The sequence below is a fragment of the Macaca fascicularis genome, chromosome 3 (assembly GCF_037993035.2).
Source record: "Macaca fascicularis isolate 582-1 chromosome 3, T2T-MFA8v1.1".
Lineage (NCBI taxonomy): Eukaryota > Metazoa > Chordata > Mammalia > Primates > Cercopithecidae > Macaca > Macaca fascicularis.
Genome location: NC_088377.1, coordinates 196082426 through 196102627, shown reverse-complemented (window position 1 = coordinate 196102627; position 20202 = coordinate 196082426). Strand labels below are relative to the sequence as shown.

The 20202-nt window shown below is 46.8% G+C and overlaps 1 protein-coding gene across 7 annotated transcripts in view; it reads right to left on the bottom strand.

Moving 5' to 3' along the window:
- Positions 1–20202, bottom strand: part of DPP6 (dipeptidyl peptidase like 6) — a 1022456-nt gene that overhangs the window by 77413 nt on the left and 924841 nt on the right. For 4 of the 7 annotated variants that reach the window (XM_005551244.4, XM_045387368.2, XM_005551243.4 and 1 more), the window contains exons 13-16: positions 16023–16130; positions 13601–13692; positions 10741–10788; positions 8565–8683 (exon numbers count right to left, since the gene is read on the bottom strand). In XM_005551244.4, the coding sequence (XP_005551301.3) occupies positions 8565–8683; positions 10741–10788; positions 13601–13692; positions 16023–16130 (367 nt within the window). Of the gene's footprint in view, positions 1–3786; positions 3867–8564; positions 8684–10740; positions 10789–13600; positions 13693–16022; positions 16131–20202 lie in introns of those variants that run through there. The other 3 variants (XM_074036440.1, XM_074036438.1, XM_074036439.1) reach the window with 1 other exon arrangement.

Below are 20202 nucleotides of genomic sequence, written 5' to 3'. Positions count from 1 at the left end.
GAAAGGGGTGGGGGTGAGAGCCCAGAGCTGTAAGGGATTCATGAACACAGACTGCCTCGTTCCCACTCAGAGCAGCAAGTGACTGCAATAATTTCATCTTCGGCTTCAAGAAAAGGAAGTTTATTTAGTTGTTTTTAAACATACAAAAAATGTTTCAGTGGGAAGCAGCAAATGGCCAATTCATACATGAACTCATTTTCCTGGTGGCATTTGGACATTTCTTAGAAACAGGATTGATTGAGTCCTTTTCAAAAACTTGAAGGAAAATAAATCATACTCTTGAGAATCATTTTGAAGAGAAAAATCCAGTTCTCTAAACAGAGGCGAGGACTGTGAAACACAAATTATGTAAATTGGGCACTTTGACGCCATTGTTCAGTGGTTCTGAGGGTTGAATTTAGATGGGTAGGAGAAAACCCTGTAGAACTTGTTATAGCTCCATGCCACTTGACTGTGAATTTTGCATTATGTCAGGGAAGAAGTATTCCTGGAGAGAATCTATACTGGAACTGCTCTTTTTCCTCTAATATGCTAGAGTTGCTATCCAAAGACATGGTAGCATCACATTACTTCCTTCAGAGACCCCTCTTGCTGCTTCCAGAATGCGGTGAAGCCATTAAAAACAGTCTCTGGCACAGTCTAGTGTGGCTGCCCTTAATTTTATGTTCCTGAGAAAAACAAGCTGAGCACTCTTTCTTTCTTGTATAAGAAGTCAATATGGGCCTTAGAAGGGAGGTGTTGTGGGTTTGATTAACGGTGTCCCCGCAAAAGTTATGTTGAAGTGCTGACCCTTAGTTCCTGTGAATGTGACCTTATTTGGAAACAAGGTATTCGCAGGTGTAACCAAGTTAAGATGAAGCTACGCTGGATTAGGTGGGTCCTCATCCAATGATTGACATCTATATAAGAAGAGGGAAATCAGATGCAGAGACAGAGGGGGAAGACCACATGAAGACAGAGGCAAAGATGAAAGCAATACATTGGTAAGTCAAAAAACGCCAAGGACTGCTGGCAACCACCAGAAGCTCAAGAGAAAAGTGGAACAGATTCTCCCTCACAGCCTCCAAGAGAAACCACACTGGCCAACAGCTTGATTTTGGATTTCCGGCCTCCAGAACTGTGAGAGAATAAATTTCTGTTGGTATAAGTCACCCAGATTGTGGTAATTTGTTACAGCTGTCCTAGGAAGTGAGTCCAGGAGGTGAGTACTTTTTTTCTTTAAAGATGGAATTGGGTTTATCCAGGACTAGAAGGTGAGACCACCCAGCCTTTCCCTGTCCCCAGCATTCCCAGTCATCTAAGACAGCTGAAGACTGAGTTCCTTCACAGGCGTCAGTCTGGGGGTGAATACACAGCCACTTTCATGTTCTCTGATTTCTCATTCATCCCTCCTGGAAGGGGATGAAAATCAACCCTGCCCTGAAAGTCTTGGAGAATGTACAGGGGTTTATCAGGTAGCCAAAGTCAAAAGCATGGAAATGTGAAAAATGATATTGAGTTTAGGGAATTCTAAGTAGATCTATTTATGCTAGAATATAACTTGCAAGGAATCAGAAATGGGAACATAGTCATCAACTATTATAATATAATTAGAAATGTACTTTTCAGGTCAGGCACGGTGGCTCACGCCTGTAATCCCAGTACTTTGGGAGGCTGAGGCGGGTGGATCACCTGTGGTCAGGAGTTCCAGACCAGCCTAGCCAACATGGCAAAACTCCGCCTCTACTAAAAATACAAAAATTAGCTGGGTGTGGTGGTGGGCGCTTGTAATCCCAGCTATTGAGGAGGCTGAGGCAGGCGAATTGCTTGAACCTGGGACGCGGAGGTTGTAGTGAACCAAGATGCATCATTGCACTCCAGCCTGGGTGACAAGAGCAAAACTCCATCTCAAAAAAAAAAAAAAAAAAAAAAAAAGAAATGTGCTTTTCAAATTGTAAAGAACTTAATAAGTAGAAGATGATTTCTTTTATTACCATCTCACCAGGTCATTGAGAAGACCAATTAAATATGTACACCAAAAGCTGCTTGGTATTGTCTGAAAAATCATCATAAAAGGTTACATCGTAATACAATATTTTGAATATAGCTGGTTTCACTTCCAGACAATAGAGAGGTGGACAGAAACTCTCTATATTACATAGATAGGTGAGTTTCCACAAGGTTCCACTGAGTCTGGCTTACAGCTGATCCCTCATACAAGTATCCAGGGGTCATCTGAAACCCATGTCCTTTAGATATAAATATTGTCATTCAGAGATGGGATCCAGTGAAGTAGTGAGTGGATATAGTGGCTATAAACATTTCTGAACCTCTATTTATATATTCTATTCAAATATATTTTTAATGTAACTGTGCAAAGTAGAAAAATAATTTATGGGTTTGTATGTACAATCAAAAATTAAGGAATTAACCTAAAATAATTATTATTAACCTAAAAATAATTTTTAGGTTTGTATGTACAATCAAATATTTTAAGGAATTAAGAATTATAAACATAAAACATAAACATATAAGCATACAAATGTCAAATATTGAGAAGCTACAGAAGAAATGTTAATGAAAAATTAGAGAAAGCACATGTTGATACTGCTAGATGGAACTCTATAATGATGTTGGACAAAATACACTGTGGAAGAAAAACTGGACATCAGAAGAAGATCAGTATGCCAAAGGACTAATGAAACAGAAGTACTGCTTGCAAACAACTGATGAGCTACAATCAGCTATGATTATAATGGACAGACTGTTTATGTTGCCCCCAAATTTATACATTGAAGTCCTAACCTCCAACGTGATGATATTAAGAGGTGAGGCCTTTGAGAGGTAATTAGGTCCCAAAGGTGGAACCCTCAGGAATGGCATTAGTGTGCTTATAACAAGGCCCCAGAGAACTCTGTCATCATCTTTCCCACCATATGAGGATACAAGGAGAAACTGGTCATCTGTGACCCAAAAGAGGGCCCTTACTGGAATTGACCATGCTGCTACCCTGGTCTTGGACTGCCAGCTTCCAGAACTGTGAGAAATAAATGTCTGTTGTTTATAAGCCACACAGTGTATAGTACTTCACTATAGCAGCCCAAATGGACTAAGACGATAAAGTTATACTGCTGAATATCTGTTATAATACTGAATATAAGTTACTGGATAGGTCAATATCAGCTAAACTTACCAAAATCTGTCCTAATGGAAGGCCCGCAGAAAGGCAGGAAGAATGATGAAGTCTATATGGAGCAGTTATAATTTCATGATTTTATACCCAACCCTTATGTCCTAATGTGGTTTGATAGCCTATATCTGCTCTCAGGGACACGTCTTTTGGCTGGTTGGTATCCATCTTGTCCTAGTTGTTAAATCCTTTGACTATCATCCCTTCCTATGCCCAGACAACCTGAACTACTTGCACTTCCCTCCCTGTGTGATGGATTGAACAGCTTTGAATGTGGGCACGTTTACAGATTTTACCAAAGAGAAGCCTCTCATTGCCGGTACATTTATCCTCAACCTAAAAAAGGAAGGATTTTTTTGGTTCTGGTTGCAAGTAGAAGACTAAGTTAATTTATATAATAAAATGCTGCAGGAGGAGGGAAGGAGAAGAAAACAAGAGTGTCTAATGCTAGGAGTGGAGATGTTATTTTTGTCACATGTTTCCAAGAATCTCTCAGAATAACTTGGGGTGTGAAGGAAACAGGACAGGAAATGAGCATTGACTCAACATTGCTCTAGACTACACATCTGGGTCCATTTTAATATCTATTGAGAAATGTGGAGAAAAATAAAATTATTTTAAATTATTTAAATTTAATTTAAATTACCTTTATTTATTAAATCAGGTTGCTTGTATTCATTCGATCCTGATTCACATGCTGCAAAAGAGTCCATCGCATAATCTTAGAACATTTCTTGTGCTTTTTCTCAGGCTGTACCTTCCACTTAGGCTGCTTTTTCACATTCCAAATCCTACCTACTCATTTGTTTTAAATGCCACCTCATCATTGATACCTTCCCTGAGTCTTCTCCTCCAGCAAAAAGCCCCAAGCAATCCAAATGGGTATCATCATTTCCTCCTTTAAGATTTCATAGCAATGGATCATCTCATCCCTTAGGCAATCATCGCCAATGCCTGCTCAGCTTTCCCCATGGCAGGACGAGGCTCAGCTTCAGGGTCTGCTGAGGCAGTTATCACTGGTAACTGCTTCCAGGTTCAGAGTTGGCTGCTACTGTCGCCCTGTTTACTTTGCTGTCTTTGTAAATTTAAGCCTTTTCAGAAAATCTCTTTTTATAAGTGGGATTTTGGTTACCTCTATGGAGAGAGTTTAATTTGGGCATTCAAGTTACTTTAGCCAGAAAATAGCTTATTATGTAAATATTTTAAAGAGCAGTTTTGTAGAGAAGAGGGCTAGTTTACATCTACCTTAAGATGAGGCAATAGGCTAAATATTTAAACAGACCTTAAATGATTCAGGAAACCCTAGGGTGATAATTTCATAATGACTAAGAGTTCAGTTTCTGAATCAACAAAAGAAAGGCAGGGTGGAGACTGGATTAGATGCTCTGAGATCTATTCTTATCTTCAAATTTTAGGAATCTGTTTGATTATTATAGGGATCCAGGCATTGGCAGGAGGAGCATCCCATCCTTTCTGAAGGTGAGATGGTGGAGGTGCCAAATGGGCCAGGTCAGTTGTGTGACCCAGTATGGCTATACCTGGGGCCTGGGTCAGTTGTGTGTGTGTGACCCAGTATGGCTATACCTGGGGCCCGGGTCAGTCATGTGTGTGCGTGACCCAATGTGGCTATACCTGGGGTCTAGGTCAGTTGTGTGTGTGTGACCCAGTGTGGCTGTACCTGGGGCCCGGGTCAGTCATGTGTGTGCATGACCCAATGTGGCTGTACCTGGGACCCAGGTCAGTTGTGTGTGTGACCCAGTGTGGCTGTACCTGGGGCCCGGGTCTGTCATGTGTGTGCATGACCCAATGTGGCTGTACCTGGGACCCAGGTCAGTTGTGTGTGTGACCCAGTGTGGCTGTACCTGGGGGCTGGGTCAGTTGTGTGTCTGACCTTTTGTTGCTGTACTTGTTCTTTGCTTCTTTTTTCCTCCCAGGTATCAACTATGGAGTCATCTCTTCACAATAACTATTTGCAGACCACAACACAAGCCTTGCAAATACATAAACATACAAAGAAACATGAATCTGCCCTGGGGACAGAAGGCCAGTGGCAGACTAGAAATCTGCACAGGAGCCACCCTACAGTGCTCTCTAAACTTTAACACTTTGTCCAAACAGCCTCCCAACACGGGGCTGTGTTTCTATTTACCTCGGGTTCCATATTTACATCCGCCATGTGGGAACTGGAACTACCCTGCCTAAATCCATGGCCATGGATCTTCTGGGAGAGCCTTTTTAACTTCAACCCAGGGCTGCAGCTTATGGAAACTAAACCATAAAAGGCTTCCAGTTGTCAGAATGAGGCATCCAGACTAAACTTGAGCTTGAACTTAGCAGGGATCTGTGACCTCCAAAGGGAAGTGGGGAAAGGGTTTGTTAACAAGGGCCAGGCGAGGTGGCTCATGCCTGTAATCCCAGGACTTTGGAAGGCCAAGGCAGGTGGATCATTTGAGACCAGGAGTGTGAGACCAGCCTGGCAACATGGCAAAACCCTGTGTTTACTAAAAATATAAAAATTATATATCCATGTAATCCCAGCTACTTGGGAGGCTGAGGCAGGAGAATCGCTTGAACCCGGGAGGTGGAGGTTGCGGTGAGCTGAGATCGCACCAGTGCACTCCAGCCTGGGCAACAGAGCGACACTCCATCTCAAACAACACAACAAGTGAGCTGTTGGGTTCTGGAGTCTGGGAGGGTCACCATGTGGAGCAGAAGTTAGTATGTGGTAGGAATATGACCGAGCAGCTCAGCCTCAAATCATGATTTAAACTTTTTTTCTTTCTCCTCTCCTCTTCTACCTTCTCCCAGTCTCAAGATACCACCTTGAGACAAGCTGCATATGTGTTACCTTTCATCTTGAAACACAGCCTCAGAATGGGCTGTGGCCTCCACTCCCTTTCTTTTCCCATTCTATGCTCTCATGCCTTATGCACATTTATTGACCCAGATGCTTGCGGAGCACACGCTGTGCTCTCTTATCTGCTCATGTATTTCCTTAAAACCTCCAGGGGTCAGATCCCGATAGGACCCAGATACCTCCAGAATTCTTTCTTTAACAAAAGATGTACTTCAAGGCTGAAACCCACTCATGGCTGAAGAGTGACTACAAGGCCAACTGTGATTAATTGATAACCTGGTAGGATCCACGAGGTGCCAGCCCCTTCACCAAATGAGACAATAATTAAAGAGGGGCCACCACAGCCAGTCACACCCCTTGGCACCTCCTAAACCCCCAAGCTCTTCTGCATTCCAAATCCTTCTTCTTCTGCTTCTTCTTCTTTTTTTTTAAAGAAACCCTGTATTTCCTCCACAAATTGAAGAGTGGAATTGCTTTCTGCTCTTCCCCTTGCTGGCACAGATAATAAAGAAATATTGCTCCTTCATATCACAACTCATTATTATCTGACTTCTTTCCATGAATGGTGAGAAGCCAGACCCTTCTTGCTGGTTATAGTAAGAATTTGGGAAATACAAATCCAGACTGTTGCTGTCTTGACCAGTGCATACCTCAGATCCCAAAGGCTCTGCCTCCTGCTGAGGCCAGACCAAGCCCCTCTGGCAAATGACCTCTGCCCCTAATTCAGGATCTCCACGTTGGAGGCTCTGTCACCTTTCTCATTCAACCATTGTTGCTTGGGGGCACTCTTCTTGAAATCTACTTCAATTTTTCACTTCTGTGTTTGATCATGACCTCCTGTGTATTGAAGCTACCTCCTGCTTCTGAGACAGGATTCCGGTTTCTGATTATGTAGCTCCTTCTAAGACTCTCTGGCTCCAATGGGTCTGCTTGCCAGTTTTCCCAATCCCTATGCCCGTCAATCCCTATAATTTCCCAAGTTCTTATTTTACAAAGATCCCGCCCCAGGGAGACAGGAGTCACTGGGCTAGGAACCGGGAGACCTTGACGCTGGCCCTCTCTGTATTACTGGCTCATCAGGAATCAGGGAATCCACTCAACTTCTGGCTTAGGGTTTGCCATCTGATACATGAAGTGGGTCAGTTGGATCTTAGGTTCTTTCCCCTACAGCACTCTATAATTTCAGACCCTTGGTGGCCTCCTTCTTGGGACGCACAGGAAAGAGGAATTTGGTACCATCAACTTTGAGGGAACTGGGGCACTAACGTTATATTTCAGACGCACGCCCCCTCATCCCTCCGTGGTCTCCTCGCTGTCTTAGAAGAATGTCAGGGGCTGAGCTTGCATAGAGAAAGCGGCTGAGTGTTCCTGTTCTGTGGATTTTCAAGATTTTAGATGCCACTGATAAAAAGAGAACAAAGTCATGAAGCCATGAGCTCTCCAGTAGCTAGCAAAGGCTAGCAAAGACATTTCTCTGATAAAAGTTATTCATTCTCCACCTATGGCTTATGGCATTGAAACTCTAACTGAGGAGTGAGTTGCTCCTGAACTCAGTCTCTGCCTGTAGCATATTTTCATTCTTTGAGGTCATCGCAGGAGATCATATTTTGTTAGGACCATATTTATGACTTACCTTTCCATAGATTCATATCATATCTTTCCAAGATACGGACAAGCAGCAAAAGTATCCTTTGTATCCTGTATGCAACATGGCTACTCTTTTGTGCATGCTGGTTGGTGTGATCAAATTCTTGCAGTTTGGGATAAATTATCAATGAATTGGGACATAGGAAAATATTTTTCTGAGACTTCTTTAACATAACCTCAATCCTTTTTTCTTATCTGGTCATTTGAGATGGAGTCTCACTCTGTTGTCCAGGCTGGAGTGTAGTGGTGCGATCTTAGCTCACTGCAACCTCCACCTCCCGGGTTCAAGCGATTCTTCTGCTTCAGCCTTCCAAGTAGCTGAGATTACAGGCATTCACCACCATGCCCGGTTAGTTTTCGCATTTTTAGTAGAGACCGGGTTTCACCATGTTAGCCAGGCAGGTCTCGAACTCCTGACCTCAGGTGAATCTGCCCACCTTGGCCTCACAAAGTGCTGGGATACCAGGCCTGGTGATATTTGATCATCCTTAAATATGACTGAAAAGTTAATCTTTGAAATTGTTTTACAACCTTTATTGTTGACTTAGGCTCATCACTGTGTAGGATATTTACCCTACCTAGCTCATGGGACTATTATTTTTTGTGGACGATGGAAGACAAACTGTGAGATTACCAGCACAGCATGCACAGACCACTCTGATAAGCTGCACCCCTGTATGAAACATAAAGTAGTCCCACTGCCCCAGGATTTGTGGGGGTCCAGTCATCTCGCCCCCTGACCAATGTTACCAGGTAGGCGGGATCCTCATCTGTTCTGGAATACGCTGTGCTCCCACCACAGCCGCCGCCCCCTCCCTGCAAGTGTGCCCGCCCCTCCCTGCAAATGTGCCTGCCAGGGCTCTCCGCCCTGACGGGGTGGCAGGAGCTGACCTTCGCACTTGAGCAGGAAGAAGTCCATGCTGTGGCTGAAGGAAGCGCTGAAGTAGGTGCAGTTCTCAACCAGGTCGCAGGAGAGGCACTGCCTGTTGAAGTTACCCACCGTGTTGGCACTGGAAGAGCAAAGGACACAGGGGTGAACGTGAGCGGAGAGGAGCCGCCCTCCACGTTGGGTGCCGCAAGCTGCTGGGCTCTCCCCATGAGGGTGATCTGCAGAGCCCTGCTACAGGTTCCCTTGGCCTTTCTCCCTTTGTCTCCCTGCTGGAGCCCCTGAGACCACCCAGTTCCATTTCCACCTTTCTTTGCTGGTGGGTCGCTCCCACTCTCGAGAGCTTTTAGCACCCTTGCTCATGGGAGGGCCGGCAGGCGGTCACCTATGCTGCCTTCTCCCGGCTCGGCAGGTGGCCTGGTGCGAGGAGCATGGAGCTGTCGGCGTTATGATCTAGCACTCTATCTGCACGTATCCTGTCTCTCTGAGTGGATGGCTAGCAATTTGAGAAGAGTAAACAGGGTGACGTATCTTCAAACTCTCTGGAGTTCCAAACGCTGGCATGCGAGCAGGCAGGGGCTGCAGCAGCACCGGTGGAACCGAACTCTGGCAGCTTCCAAAAGCCACGTCCCCTGACAGAGTGAAACCGCAAGAGCTCACGCTTCCCATTCAATGGAGCTAGGCAAGTGGGAACTGGCTTGAAGATGTTACCCGGGACCACTGTGGTCAAGGGTCATTTCAAGTCAAGAAGGCCTAAAATATGCTCCCTAAAATGGAAAGATCCTGAGGTACTGGATCTACCTGGAAGAAGTTCTTATCTGAACATTTTGCCCCGGGAGGGTCCCCTCTAACCATAGGTTTCAATATGAAGACTGTTGTTCCAGGAGTAAAGACATTTCATGGGAGAGGGAAGACAACCTTCTCATTCTATAAGTTAGAGGATGGGGCCCCAGGCAGCCTCTCACGTTTATTAATTGGTGACATGCGGATTTCAATTTTCCTAGTAGACATGTGGCAACGACGGAACATCTACACAGAGAAGCACATCTGTGACTCTCCCTCCACTGGCTCCCTCATGCTGACCTCATCCTCTCCGCATAGCTGCCGATGGCTGGGAAGGGAGGCTGCGTTCACCAGGGAGCCTTTCCATGTCCCAGCAGTGGGGTGGGGGCAACAGGCACTGGCTCCATTTAGACCATGTGCCACTGGCCTCAAGCCTCAGGTCTGCCCTGAACAACATCCTCTTCAGTGGCCCAGGTGTCTTTAGGTGTGACTGGCTGTAGCCCTCCCATGCAGGGGCATGGGGAGGCAGCAGATACCCGCTCCTCACCTCTGTGGCCCTGGTAGAAAGTGCCCAGGGCTAATCTCACTTCACAACCCAAAGCCTCCTTTCGTGAGGACAGTGACTGAGCAGATGACAGGACTGAATGTAGAAGAGGGACACGCCCTAGAAAACACCCAGTCCCCCTCCAGAGTTCAGGGCACAGTGTCCCCGCCCTCTTTGAGATTTGGAAGCTTGTCCAAAGTCACACAGTTGGGCTGTTGAGATGGGAAATTGCCTTTGGGGCCTCATCATAAATATGAGTCTTCTACTTTATAGCCATAGAATATTTGTGATTAATGTGTTTTTGTTTTTTTTTTCTAATCAAATTTCATTCATTTACCCTGATCCCAAATAATTTGAGACTGTTTCCAAATTGAGGAGCTTCAAGATCATGCTTCCTGTCTTCCTCAGGGCAGACGCCCCCAAAGCCAGCGAGCTGCAGTGCCGGACAGCAGGGCCAGCTCCTCGCACTGACCCACTGCTTCATTTCCAAACCACACTCTGCTCCCTACAAAAACTCAGTGTGGGGAGGGCGCATAATTCCTCTGAGGTGACACTGAATAGAGGTGAAAGGAAAGACGGCTAAAAGTCCATCCATTAGCAGAAGAGGCAAGTGAGTGATGGGGAAAACCCAAGTCAACAACAGCAGAAAAATAAAGCTTCAAAAGTCTCAAAACGACCCCTTTGGTGGCCTCTGCAAGTGTCATGACTTCGCTCCGGACTCCACAGCTACTCCTCTATGGTGGGGTCTGTCTTTGCCACCCCCTCTTTCTGAACCGCTGAAAAGGTGCAATTCTGCAAAGCCTGGATGCCCTCCTAAGGGGGAGAACCCTGTGTGCAGGGGGAGCCAGAGCTACCTGTAGAGCTGTCGTCTCCGAGGCAGGTCCTCCGTGCTCAGGAAGTAGCTGCAAAGATCACCAAGGTGCACAGGGTTAGTTTGCTTCAGGGCACATCTGCACTTCACATTCCTGGCACTACCTCCATGGACACTCCTCAGGGACTGCTGCCCACGGCCTGCAGAGAGCAGCTCCCCTGTTCAGGTCCAGCTACACCTGTGGCCAGAGCAAGGGGTGGGCAGACACCTAAGGGCTGAGAGGCACCAGTGCACATTCCATTGGCTTTGGGTGCTCCCTGTACTGGCCTCTGCTTCATGGCTGGAGGACACTGTGGTTGGGGATAACACACCTGAATATGGATGTGGAATTCTTTTACAAGATCACTCACCTTCTGAAGGGCAAGGAGCTGAGCACATTTAAGACAAGTTCAGACATAGAGCCTGGCGCAGAAAATAGTTGTTGATTCATTTTCACCTAAGACCTCCCAATGCAGAAACCTTGGCTCTTACCCAGGGAGCAGGGAGGCAAAATTGTGTGGTGGTAAAGTCCTCTGACCCGGGCTCCCCTCATCTGAGCCAAATCCACCTGCTACCAACTGAATAACCTGGAGCAAATTACTTATTTTTGTTTTAATTTACTTATTTTTAAAATGGGGAAAGTAGTAAACCCTTCTCACCTCATGGAACTGTTGTATTCAATGAGATAATGTCTGTAAAGCACTTGGCTTAGTGCCTGGACTAGTAAATACTGAATCACCATCAGTACTACCCCTACTACTACTGCTAGAAAACTCAATCAGCATCACTGCCACCCCTACTACTGCTGCTAGAAAACTCAGTCGGCATCAGTGCTACCCCTACTACTGCTGCTAGAAAACTCAACATCAGTACTACCCCTACTACTACTGCTAGAAAACTCAATCAGCATCACTGCCACCCCTACTACTGCTGCTAGAAAACTCAGTCGGCATCAGTGCTACCCCTACTACTGCTGCTAGAAAACTCAATCAACATCAGTACCACCCCTACTACTGCTGCTAGAAAACTCAATCAGCATCAGTACCACCACTACTACTGCTGCTAGAAAACTCAATCAACATCAGTACTACCCCTACTACTGCTGCTAGAAAACTCAATCAACATCAGTACCACCCCTACTACTACTGCTAGAAAACTCAATCAGCATCACTGCCACCCCTACTACTGCTGCTAGAAAACTCAGTCGGCATCAGTGCTACCCCTACTACTGCTGCTAGAAAACTCAATCAACATCAGTACCACCCCTACTACTGCTGCTAGAAAACTCAATCAGCATCAGTACCACCCCTACTACTGCTGCTAGAAAACTCAATCAACATCAGTACTACCCCTACCACTGCTGCTAGAAAACTCAATCAACATCAGTACTACCCCTACCACTGCTGCTAGAAAACTCAATCAACATCAGTACTACCCCTACTACTGCTTCTAGAAAACTCAGTCAGCATCAGTACTACCCCTACTACTACTGCTAGAAAACTCAATCAGCATCAGTACTACCCCTACTACTACTGCTAGAAAACTCAATTAGCATCAGTGCTACCCCTACTACTGCTGCTAGAAAACTCAGTCGGCATCAGTACTACCCCTACTACTGCTTCTAGAAAGCTCAATCAGCATCAGTACTACCTCTACTACTGCTGCTAGAAAACTCAATCAACATCAGTACTACCCCTACTACTGCTTCTAGAAAACTCAATCAGCATCAGTACTACCCCTACTACTGCTGCTAGAAAACTCAATCAACATCAGTGCTACCCCTACCACTGCTGCTAGAAAACTCAATCGGCATCAGTACTACCCCTACCACTGCTGCTAGAAAACTCAGTCGGCATCAGTACTACCCCTACCACTGCTGCTAGAAAACTCAGTCGGCATCAGTACCACCCCTACTACTGCTGCTAGAAAACTCAATCAACATCAGTACTACCCCTACCACTGCTGCTAGAAAACTCAATCAACATCAGTACTACCCCTACTACTGCTTCTAGAAAACTCAGTCAGCATCAGTACTACCCCTACTACTACTGCTAGAAAACTCAATCAGCATCAGTACTACCCCTACTACTACTGCTAGAAAACTCAATTAGCATCAGTGCTACCCCTACTACTGCTGCTAGAAAACTCAGTCGGCATCAGTACTACCCCTACTACTGCTTCTAGAAAGCTCAATCAGCATCAGTACTACCCCTACTACTGCTGCTAGAAAACTCAATCAACATCAGTACTACCCCTACTACTGCTGCTAGAAAACTCAATCAGCATCAGTACTACCCCTACTACTGCTGCTAGAAAACTCAATCAACATCAGTGCTACCCCTACCACTGCTGCTAGAAAACTCAATCGGCATCAGTACTACCCCTACTACTGCTGCTAGAAAACTCAATCGGCATCAGTACTACCCCTACCACTGCTGCTAGAAAACTCAGTCAGCATCAGTACCACCCCTACTACTGCTGCTAGAAAACTCAATCAACATCAGTACTACCCCTACCACTGCTGCTGGAAAACTCAGTCAACATCAGTGCTACCCCTACCACTGCTGCTAGGAAACTCAATCAGCATCAGTACTACCCCTACTACTGCTGCTAGCGCGCTTCCCCTTACGGGCTGGCTGCCAGCCTGTGTCCTCAGGATGCTGCAGCTCTGGCAGCTGGACTGCTGAGACGGGAATCTACGATACATTTTCATGAAGAAACTAGGAGTTAGTGATGCTGCCTGAGGAGGAACGAGGAGGCCTCCGAGGCCTCCGTGCTCCGTACTCCATGAGTGTAATTGACAAACAATAACAAACGTGTCCCATTGGCCAGTAAGATGGGGCAGGCCCCTGGTTGTCACTCACATCTTATTCCCCTTCTCGTCGTAGGCGAGGATCTTGGTCACGTCCCAGTCCCCGGAGGTGATGGACTGGATGTTGTCGTTGCTGCTGTTGGGCTGAAACACACAGACACGGCATCAGGAGCAGACACCGGTGTCCGGGCAAGGCTCTTCATCCTCCAGCTGTTTTGGACACCAGGCGACAGGGGCTGCCATTCTCTCTGTAGGAAGGGCTCTCTGCCCCTTCTGCCTGCTCCTCTCCTGGGAGGCAACATCCTCCGTGAAGTTTCCTGACCAACCCCAGGCCCGAAGCCTCCCCCACCCCTGAATGTCAGTGGTGGGGAACAGCGCCCTGTCCTCTTTGGTGGCGCAAATCACTTGGACCTGGCCTCCAACCACGATAGAAGCACTCTCAGGAGAATCAATGCTTTATAGACCTTTTTCATTTGTAAATCTAATTAGTGGAGCCATTACTGAAGGGGGACCAGTGAGGGAGGAAAGAGACAAATGCCGGGAGGTGGATGAATTCAGGGAGGGAAATAGAGAGAAGAATAAATGGAGGGAGAAAGGGCACTCCCTGCTGCCGCTGACAAGGACGGCTTGGATCTGTATTGCCACACTACACATCCTGCACGCATTGTCTTTCCCTGTGTGGCCCTTGAGCTAAGAATGGTAACGACACATGGTAATGACACGTGGTAACAGAAGAGAGGACAGGGCCGTCTAGGCAGCAGTGATGTTTCAGTGGAGATTTGAAAAGGGGCAGCTGTTCTGGATGGCAGGTGCCCTGGGAGGTGGACGCAGAGCAGGTGGAGATTAAACTAGGTGGAGGGCCCAAGTCACACACTCTGGGGGCTGCAGACTCAAACATGGAGGTTTGGGGGCAGCAGGCCCTGGGGGCGCAGAGAGCGTGCAGGAGAGGCTGGGGAGTTTGATGCAGGTTTGGAAAGGGAAGGCTCTGCGGGACCCCCAAGGGGTGCCTCATGGGCGGTGCAGGAGACCTGCTTCCTGCTGGAACGTTTGATAGGGCTCTGGGCAAATACAGAGACTAGGGGCCAAATGAAAACACTGAAGCATTTATAAATCTTTTTTTTTTTTTTTTGAGACAGTATCTCACTCTGTCACCCAGGCTGGAGTGCAGTGGCATGATCTCAGCCTACTGCAGCCTCTACCTCCTGGGTTCAAGCAATTCTCCTGCTTCAGCCTCCCAAGTATCTGGGACTACAGGCATGTGCCACCATGCCCAGCTAATTTTTGTTTCACCATGTTGGCCAGGCTGGTCTTGAACTCTTGACCTCAAGTAATCCACCTGCCTCGGCCTCCCAAAGTGCTGGGATTACAGGTGTGAGCCACCCCACCCGACCAGCATTTTAAAATCTTGATCTAAGTGGTGTAAAATAGTAAACAAAACAATGTAGGGTGGTAGAAGGAAGACGATAGGAAAAAGCAAAGGCAACAGCTTGCAGACATTCTATCAGTCGTGCCATGAAGTGCACTGAGAACAAATTGCACCTGAACCTCCGAGAGACGCCATTTCCATCCCAGGAGTTCCGCAGCCCCCACCTCGATTCCATCAAAGCTGCTCTTAGTCGGGATGTTCTTGGATTTTTTTCTTTTGAAATTGCCTTTGGGGCCTCATCATAAATACAAGCCTTCTACGTTATAGCCATAGAATATTTGTGATTAACCTTTTCTCTAATCAAATTTCATTCATCTACCCTGATCCCAAATAACTTTAGACTGCCTCCAAAACTAAGGAGCTCCAAGATCACGCTTCCCTTCTTCCTCAGGGCAGAGTCCCCCAAAGTCAACATCATGGCAGCCCCGTCCTGCAGGCATGAGGCTCCCTGAGGTGACCTCTGCAGGAGACGCTGACCCCGGGATGTCTACTTTTGGTCCTAAATTCATGTATATTAATCTCTGAGGTTCCCTACCCAGGGATGCTCTGTTCCTAACTCGCCGCACCCCAGAACCAGTGAGTGATGACTGGTAGCGGTCACATAATAAAATAATACCTGCATCTAGCTCTGGGTGGAGATGGGGCAGTGTGGGAGGCTGGATCCCTGAGGGATGTTGAGTGCATGGAGCCATGCCTCGGGGGGAGTATGTTAAGGAGACCCCCAGCAGAAGGAGAAGGAAAGGACCTCCGGCACAGATGGTCCTCCAACGTCCTCAGCCTTACACTGAACAGGGGATCCCTGGGTCTCTGCTGACCTTGGCAGAAGCGTCATTCACATTCTCACACACGACCAGATAGAGCAAGGCTCTACCAGGCCTGATGGGAACCTCTGCACTCACCAGCACCATGCTCTGCACTGCCTTTGGGAGTCACCTTCAGTTTCCTCGAGGTCCTTGAAAATGCAGGTGTGCCCAGCCCTAGAGGCTGTCACCCCACGGCCTCTAGCAGGCTAGTTTCTAGTTCAGTTGTGGAAACTAGCAGGACTTACCTGGGACGAGGACACTGTGATGTGATAGAATTTTCCTCGTCCTCCCTGGGGGATCGCTCTGATGAAGAAAAACTTTCGGCCATCCTTGGAGAACACGGGTTCTTCATTCTGTGGACAAAGGCCACGGATGAAACCACAACTAAAACATCATTTATTCTGAAGAGGTTGAACCAGGATAAAATACACCCTGAGATACATTTTCTGTGTGATTTCTAAGGAGAGGTACAGTTGAAATAATAAGTGCTCGGTGAGGCCGTCACTTTCCTTGGGAATCATGAGTCAACTGTTCTGTTTTCTAAAAGAAGAACGAGGAATTAAGAGGCTATAGCTTCAGCAGTGGCAAATAAAAAGGCATCCCTCAGTCTACACGGCGCCGAGACAAAGACCAGCCCTGTGTGCACGCCAAGCTCACCAGCGAGAACAGGAACTCGGCTCTCAAAACTCAAAAGGGGGTTCTTCCCCCTCGAATTATTGCCCATTGAAACCAGGGTGTATTGTGAGATTTCTCCAGTGGCATTTATTATATATCAGAAAAAAACATAATTCTCAACAATCACAAACGTGATTTTGCCTAAAAGCAAAATCTATTCTTTCAATCCTGTCTTTTCTCCTTATTTAATACAATTGATCTCACACTGAATAGCCCATCAAGAAGGCAAGAAAAAAAAAAGAAAAGAAACACAAGGACAAATACCACGGTTTCTAAAATGCAGGTGGGAAGGCACAGCAGTCCCAGGGATGTGCTCTACCTCGGGCCATACTGGATGACAACATTTGCTTGGATCTACTGTCACTTTTCCCTGGAAACAGAATCAGCATGCCCAGTTTTCCCTGGGGGAAGAGTTCCGGGTTGGATTTAGGGCAGGTGTCGCCACCGTCTCTGCCTAATCCCCAGACAGTGAACAGCCAGGGGGCTCAGCCTTCCACCAGCCCACAGGGTGGCCGTCGCTTTGATGGGTGAAAGGGATTTTGCTGCCGCAGTACCTTGGCCTCTCTGAAGCCCAAGTTTGGAAGTTTCCATCCGTGAACACCAATTAGTTAGTTACGAGATGTATTTTCTGACTCAAGGAGCTTCACACTAACGCAAGGATGAGAACAAATGGTAAATAAACCCCAGCTGGCGCAAGGAAAACTCATTTCCCTACAGTGAAGGAACCCATGCAGATATGATATGCCCCGAGAAATAAACTAACATGTGATTAAAATGACATTTAATCTTCATGAATATTTGCAATAAAATGAAACCTTTAATCTGCAAACATTTATTTTTCTATTTAGAGTTGGAAGCATGGTATTTAAAAGCAGAGGAAATGGGAAAACCAGCGGTTAATTTGGCTTTTAAAATGCACTTCTATTTGCCAACAGTGGGATGGGTAGGGCTATATTGCCTCAGTTTTCTGGGGGAAATGTTTGCATGTTTGGTAGAGAAAAATATTCTTAATAAATGTAATAAATAATTAATTCTGGCCAGAAGCATTGTTTTCATAATGAGAAGGCCTCCACCGTTGTGACGTCATCTCCACCTTGTCTTGGAAACATTCCCTGGAACGCAGGTGAAGCCTCTGAGTCTCTCTGAGACCCGGTGTCTCACGTGGTAAATGTATTTTTAGTGACAAAGTGTAATGATTGTTGACCAGGGACCTGGATTTTATCCTGACTCTGTCTCTCATTTGATTTTGGGGGAAGCGTTTCTAGTCTCCCTGGATGACAGAGTTTATCACACACATGCCTGGTTTCCTCAACTCCACTCACGAAGGAGCCCTTCTGACTGATGAGAGCTTCTTTGGGAGCCATTTGTAGCATTTTTGCCAGTTTTTTTCCCCCATGGTTCAGATATAACAATTTCGTCCAACGCCCCCTCCCCAGCCCAAATTTTGAAATCGCAAAACCAAAATTCTGATTAAAGAAGAAAGACAGTCAGAAATTGATCCATAGAACCAGTCCTTCAACCAAAACAATAGGCTCTGGGGCTCTACGGCAAATGCAGATGGTTCTGGCAGAGGATCCTCCTGGGTCTGTATCAGGACTGACTTTGCAGGGTCAGGGCAGCAGTGACAGAGTGTGTATGTGGCAGAGGGGATTGCCTGTTTCTCGAATATTCCCAGAGGAGAGGCAATTTGGTGGGTCTCCACACATGCATTTGCCTCTGCTTTTTAGCTCATGCAGAATCTCTACGGGTGACCATACTGAGGATTCCAGGAAGGAGTTGGGCAGAGAAGACAGGAAGATGAACGGCTCAGATGAACAGCTCAGATGACACAAAATTAGCAGGCTCGCTACAGCTCACCTCTGTTCTAGCATTGGGTCCTCAGAAGACCGGTGGACCTAAGTAGGTCAGGTCTCCCTGAGGTCTGCGGGACTTTCCAGATGCCAGTCTCTCCTGGGCCAGCTGGGGCAAGCTTCTGTGACCCATTGGAGATGGATGGGTAGAGGGCATGCGGCCTCCGTGTGTCTCTCTCACTCGTGCCCGTAGCCTTCCCAGGGAAACCCCCTTAGGCTCTGTCTGAAGCAGCAGTCAATGGCTTCACTGGCAGCAGGTGGCAGGTCCAGCCTCAAAAAGTTACTAAGTTGTTCTCCAGGATCTCACAGCATCTTGAGGGATGCAGAAACATTATGGATTATTTTTGAAAAATAGGGTCCATGAATTCCCTTATGAAAAAACAATGCCATGAGAAACTGTTTGAAAGTAAATCTTCCTGCAGACCGTGGAGCTGTGATCTTCACAGGTGCAGACTCTCAACCTGTAGGATCTTTAGAGACATCCTGGCTTCCCAACTGCTGCCATGGGCAGGGTGCCCCTAACCCAGTGTCGCAATCACAACTGCAGCTGATGGGCCCACCTGACCCAGGGACGCTCCATCCCAGGAAAACACACCTGTCACAGAACATTGCATTTCCAACTCATGACAGCATTGCATATGTTTAACCAGCTATTTAAAAAATTTAGCTGTGTGCTTAGTAAATGCTTTAAACTTTACATTTGAAAACAGTAAGAATTATTTTAATTCATGCTACCTTTTAAGTGTTGACTGGATTCTGCTTGGAAGGATCTGGTTTCCGGAATCCCATTCAGGCTGTCTTACCCTGCACTTGGGTAGCTGTTCTCACATGGACGACGAGACACTCGGGTAGCTGTTCTCACATGGACGACGAGACACTCGGGTAGCTGTTCTCACATGGACGACGAGACACTCGGGTAGCTGTTCTCACATGGACGACGAGACACTCGGGTAGCTGGTCTCACATGGACGACGAGACACTCGGGTAGCTGTTCTCACATGGACGACGAGACACTCGGGTAGCTGTTCTCACATGGACGACGAGACACTCGGGTAGCTGTTCTCACATGGACGACGAGACACTCGGGTAGCTGTTCTCACATGGACGACGAGACACTCGGGTAGCTTGGACGATGAGACACTCGGGTAGCTGTTCTCACATGGACGATGAGACACACAAACACTAATATAGGAAAGTTCTGCTGACGACCTCGGCTCTGTAGCCACTCTGCAGAGCTGATGAAGTGAGTGCTGGAGGACAGAACCACGGCCCTCCATGGGCCTCAGGGACCACGTACTCTGCTGTCCATCCAGAGGGCAGAACCGGAGGTGACCAGCCAGGAAGCCAGCTCCCCCCATGAGAATGCCTCTTGACGGGGACAGGGAAGCAGAATGGGCACATCCACCTTGCTTTCCCACAGCCTCCATGCCCCCAACAAAGAATCACATTAGTCTGCTCTTTTAAGCACATTCCTCACTTCCTCCTGTTCAAACACAAAGTGGGCCTGGCATAGGACCACCTGCTCCGTGCCCACCACACTTTTCCCGGCTCCCACTCCCACCAACACCCTAATACCTCAGCCCTGCTTCTCAGTGTCTGAGGATCACCTACGTGTCCCACATGATGGGTGTGACGTGAGCGTCTCATCTCTCTGTCTAGGATGTACCATCTTTGAGAGCTCATGCTCTAGCTTATTCATTTTTAAAAAAATGGTTAAGGTAAAATTCCCGTAACACTAAAGAAAACATATTAATAGAAGTGAACAATTGAGTGGCATTTAGTCTATTCACAATGCTGTGCAGCCACCACTTCTATCTAGTTCCAAAACATTTCCACCACCCCAAAATAAATCTCTGTTCATTAACCTGTTCCTCTCCATACTGCCCCCGGCCTTGGGACA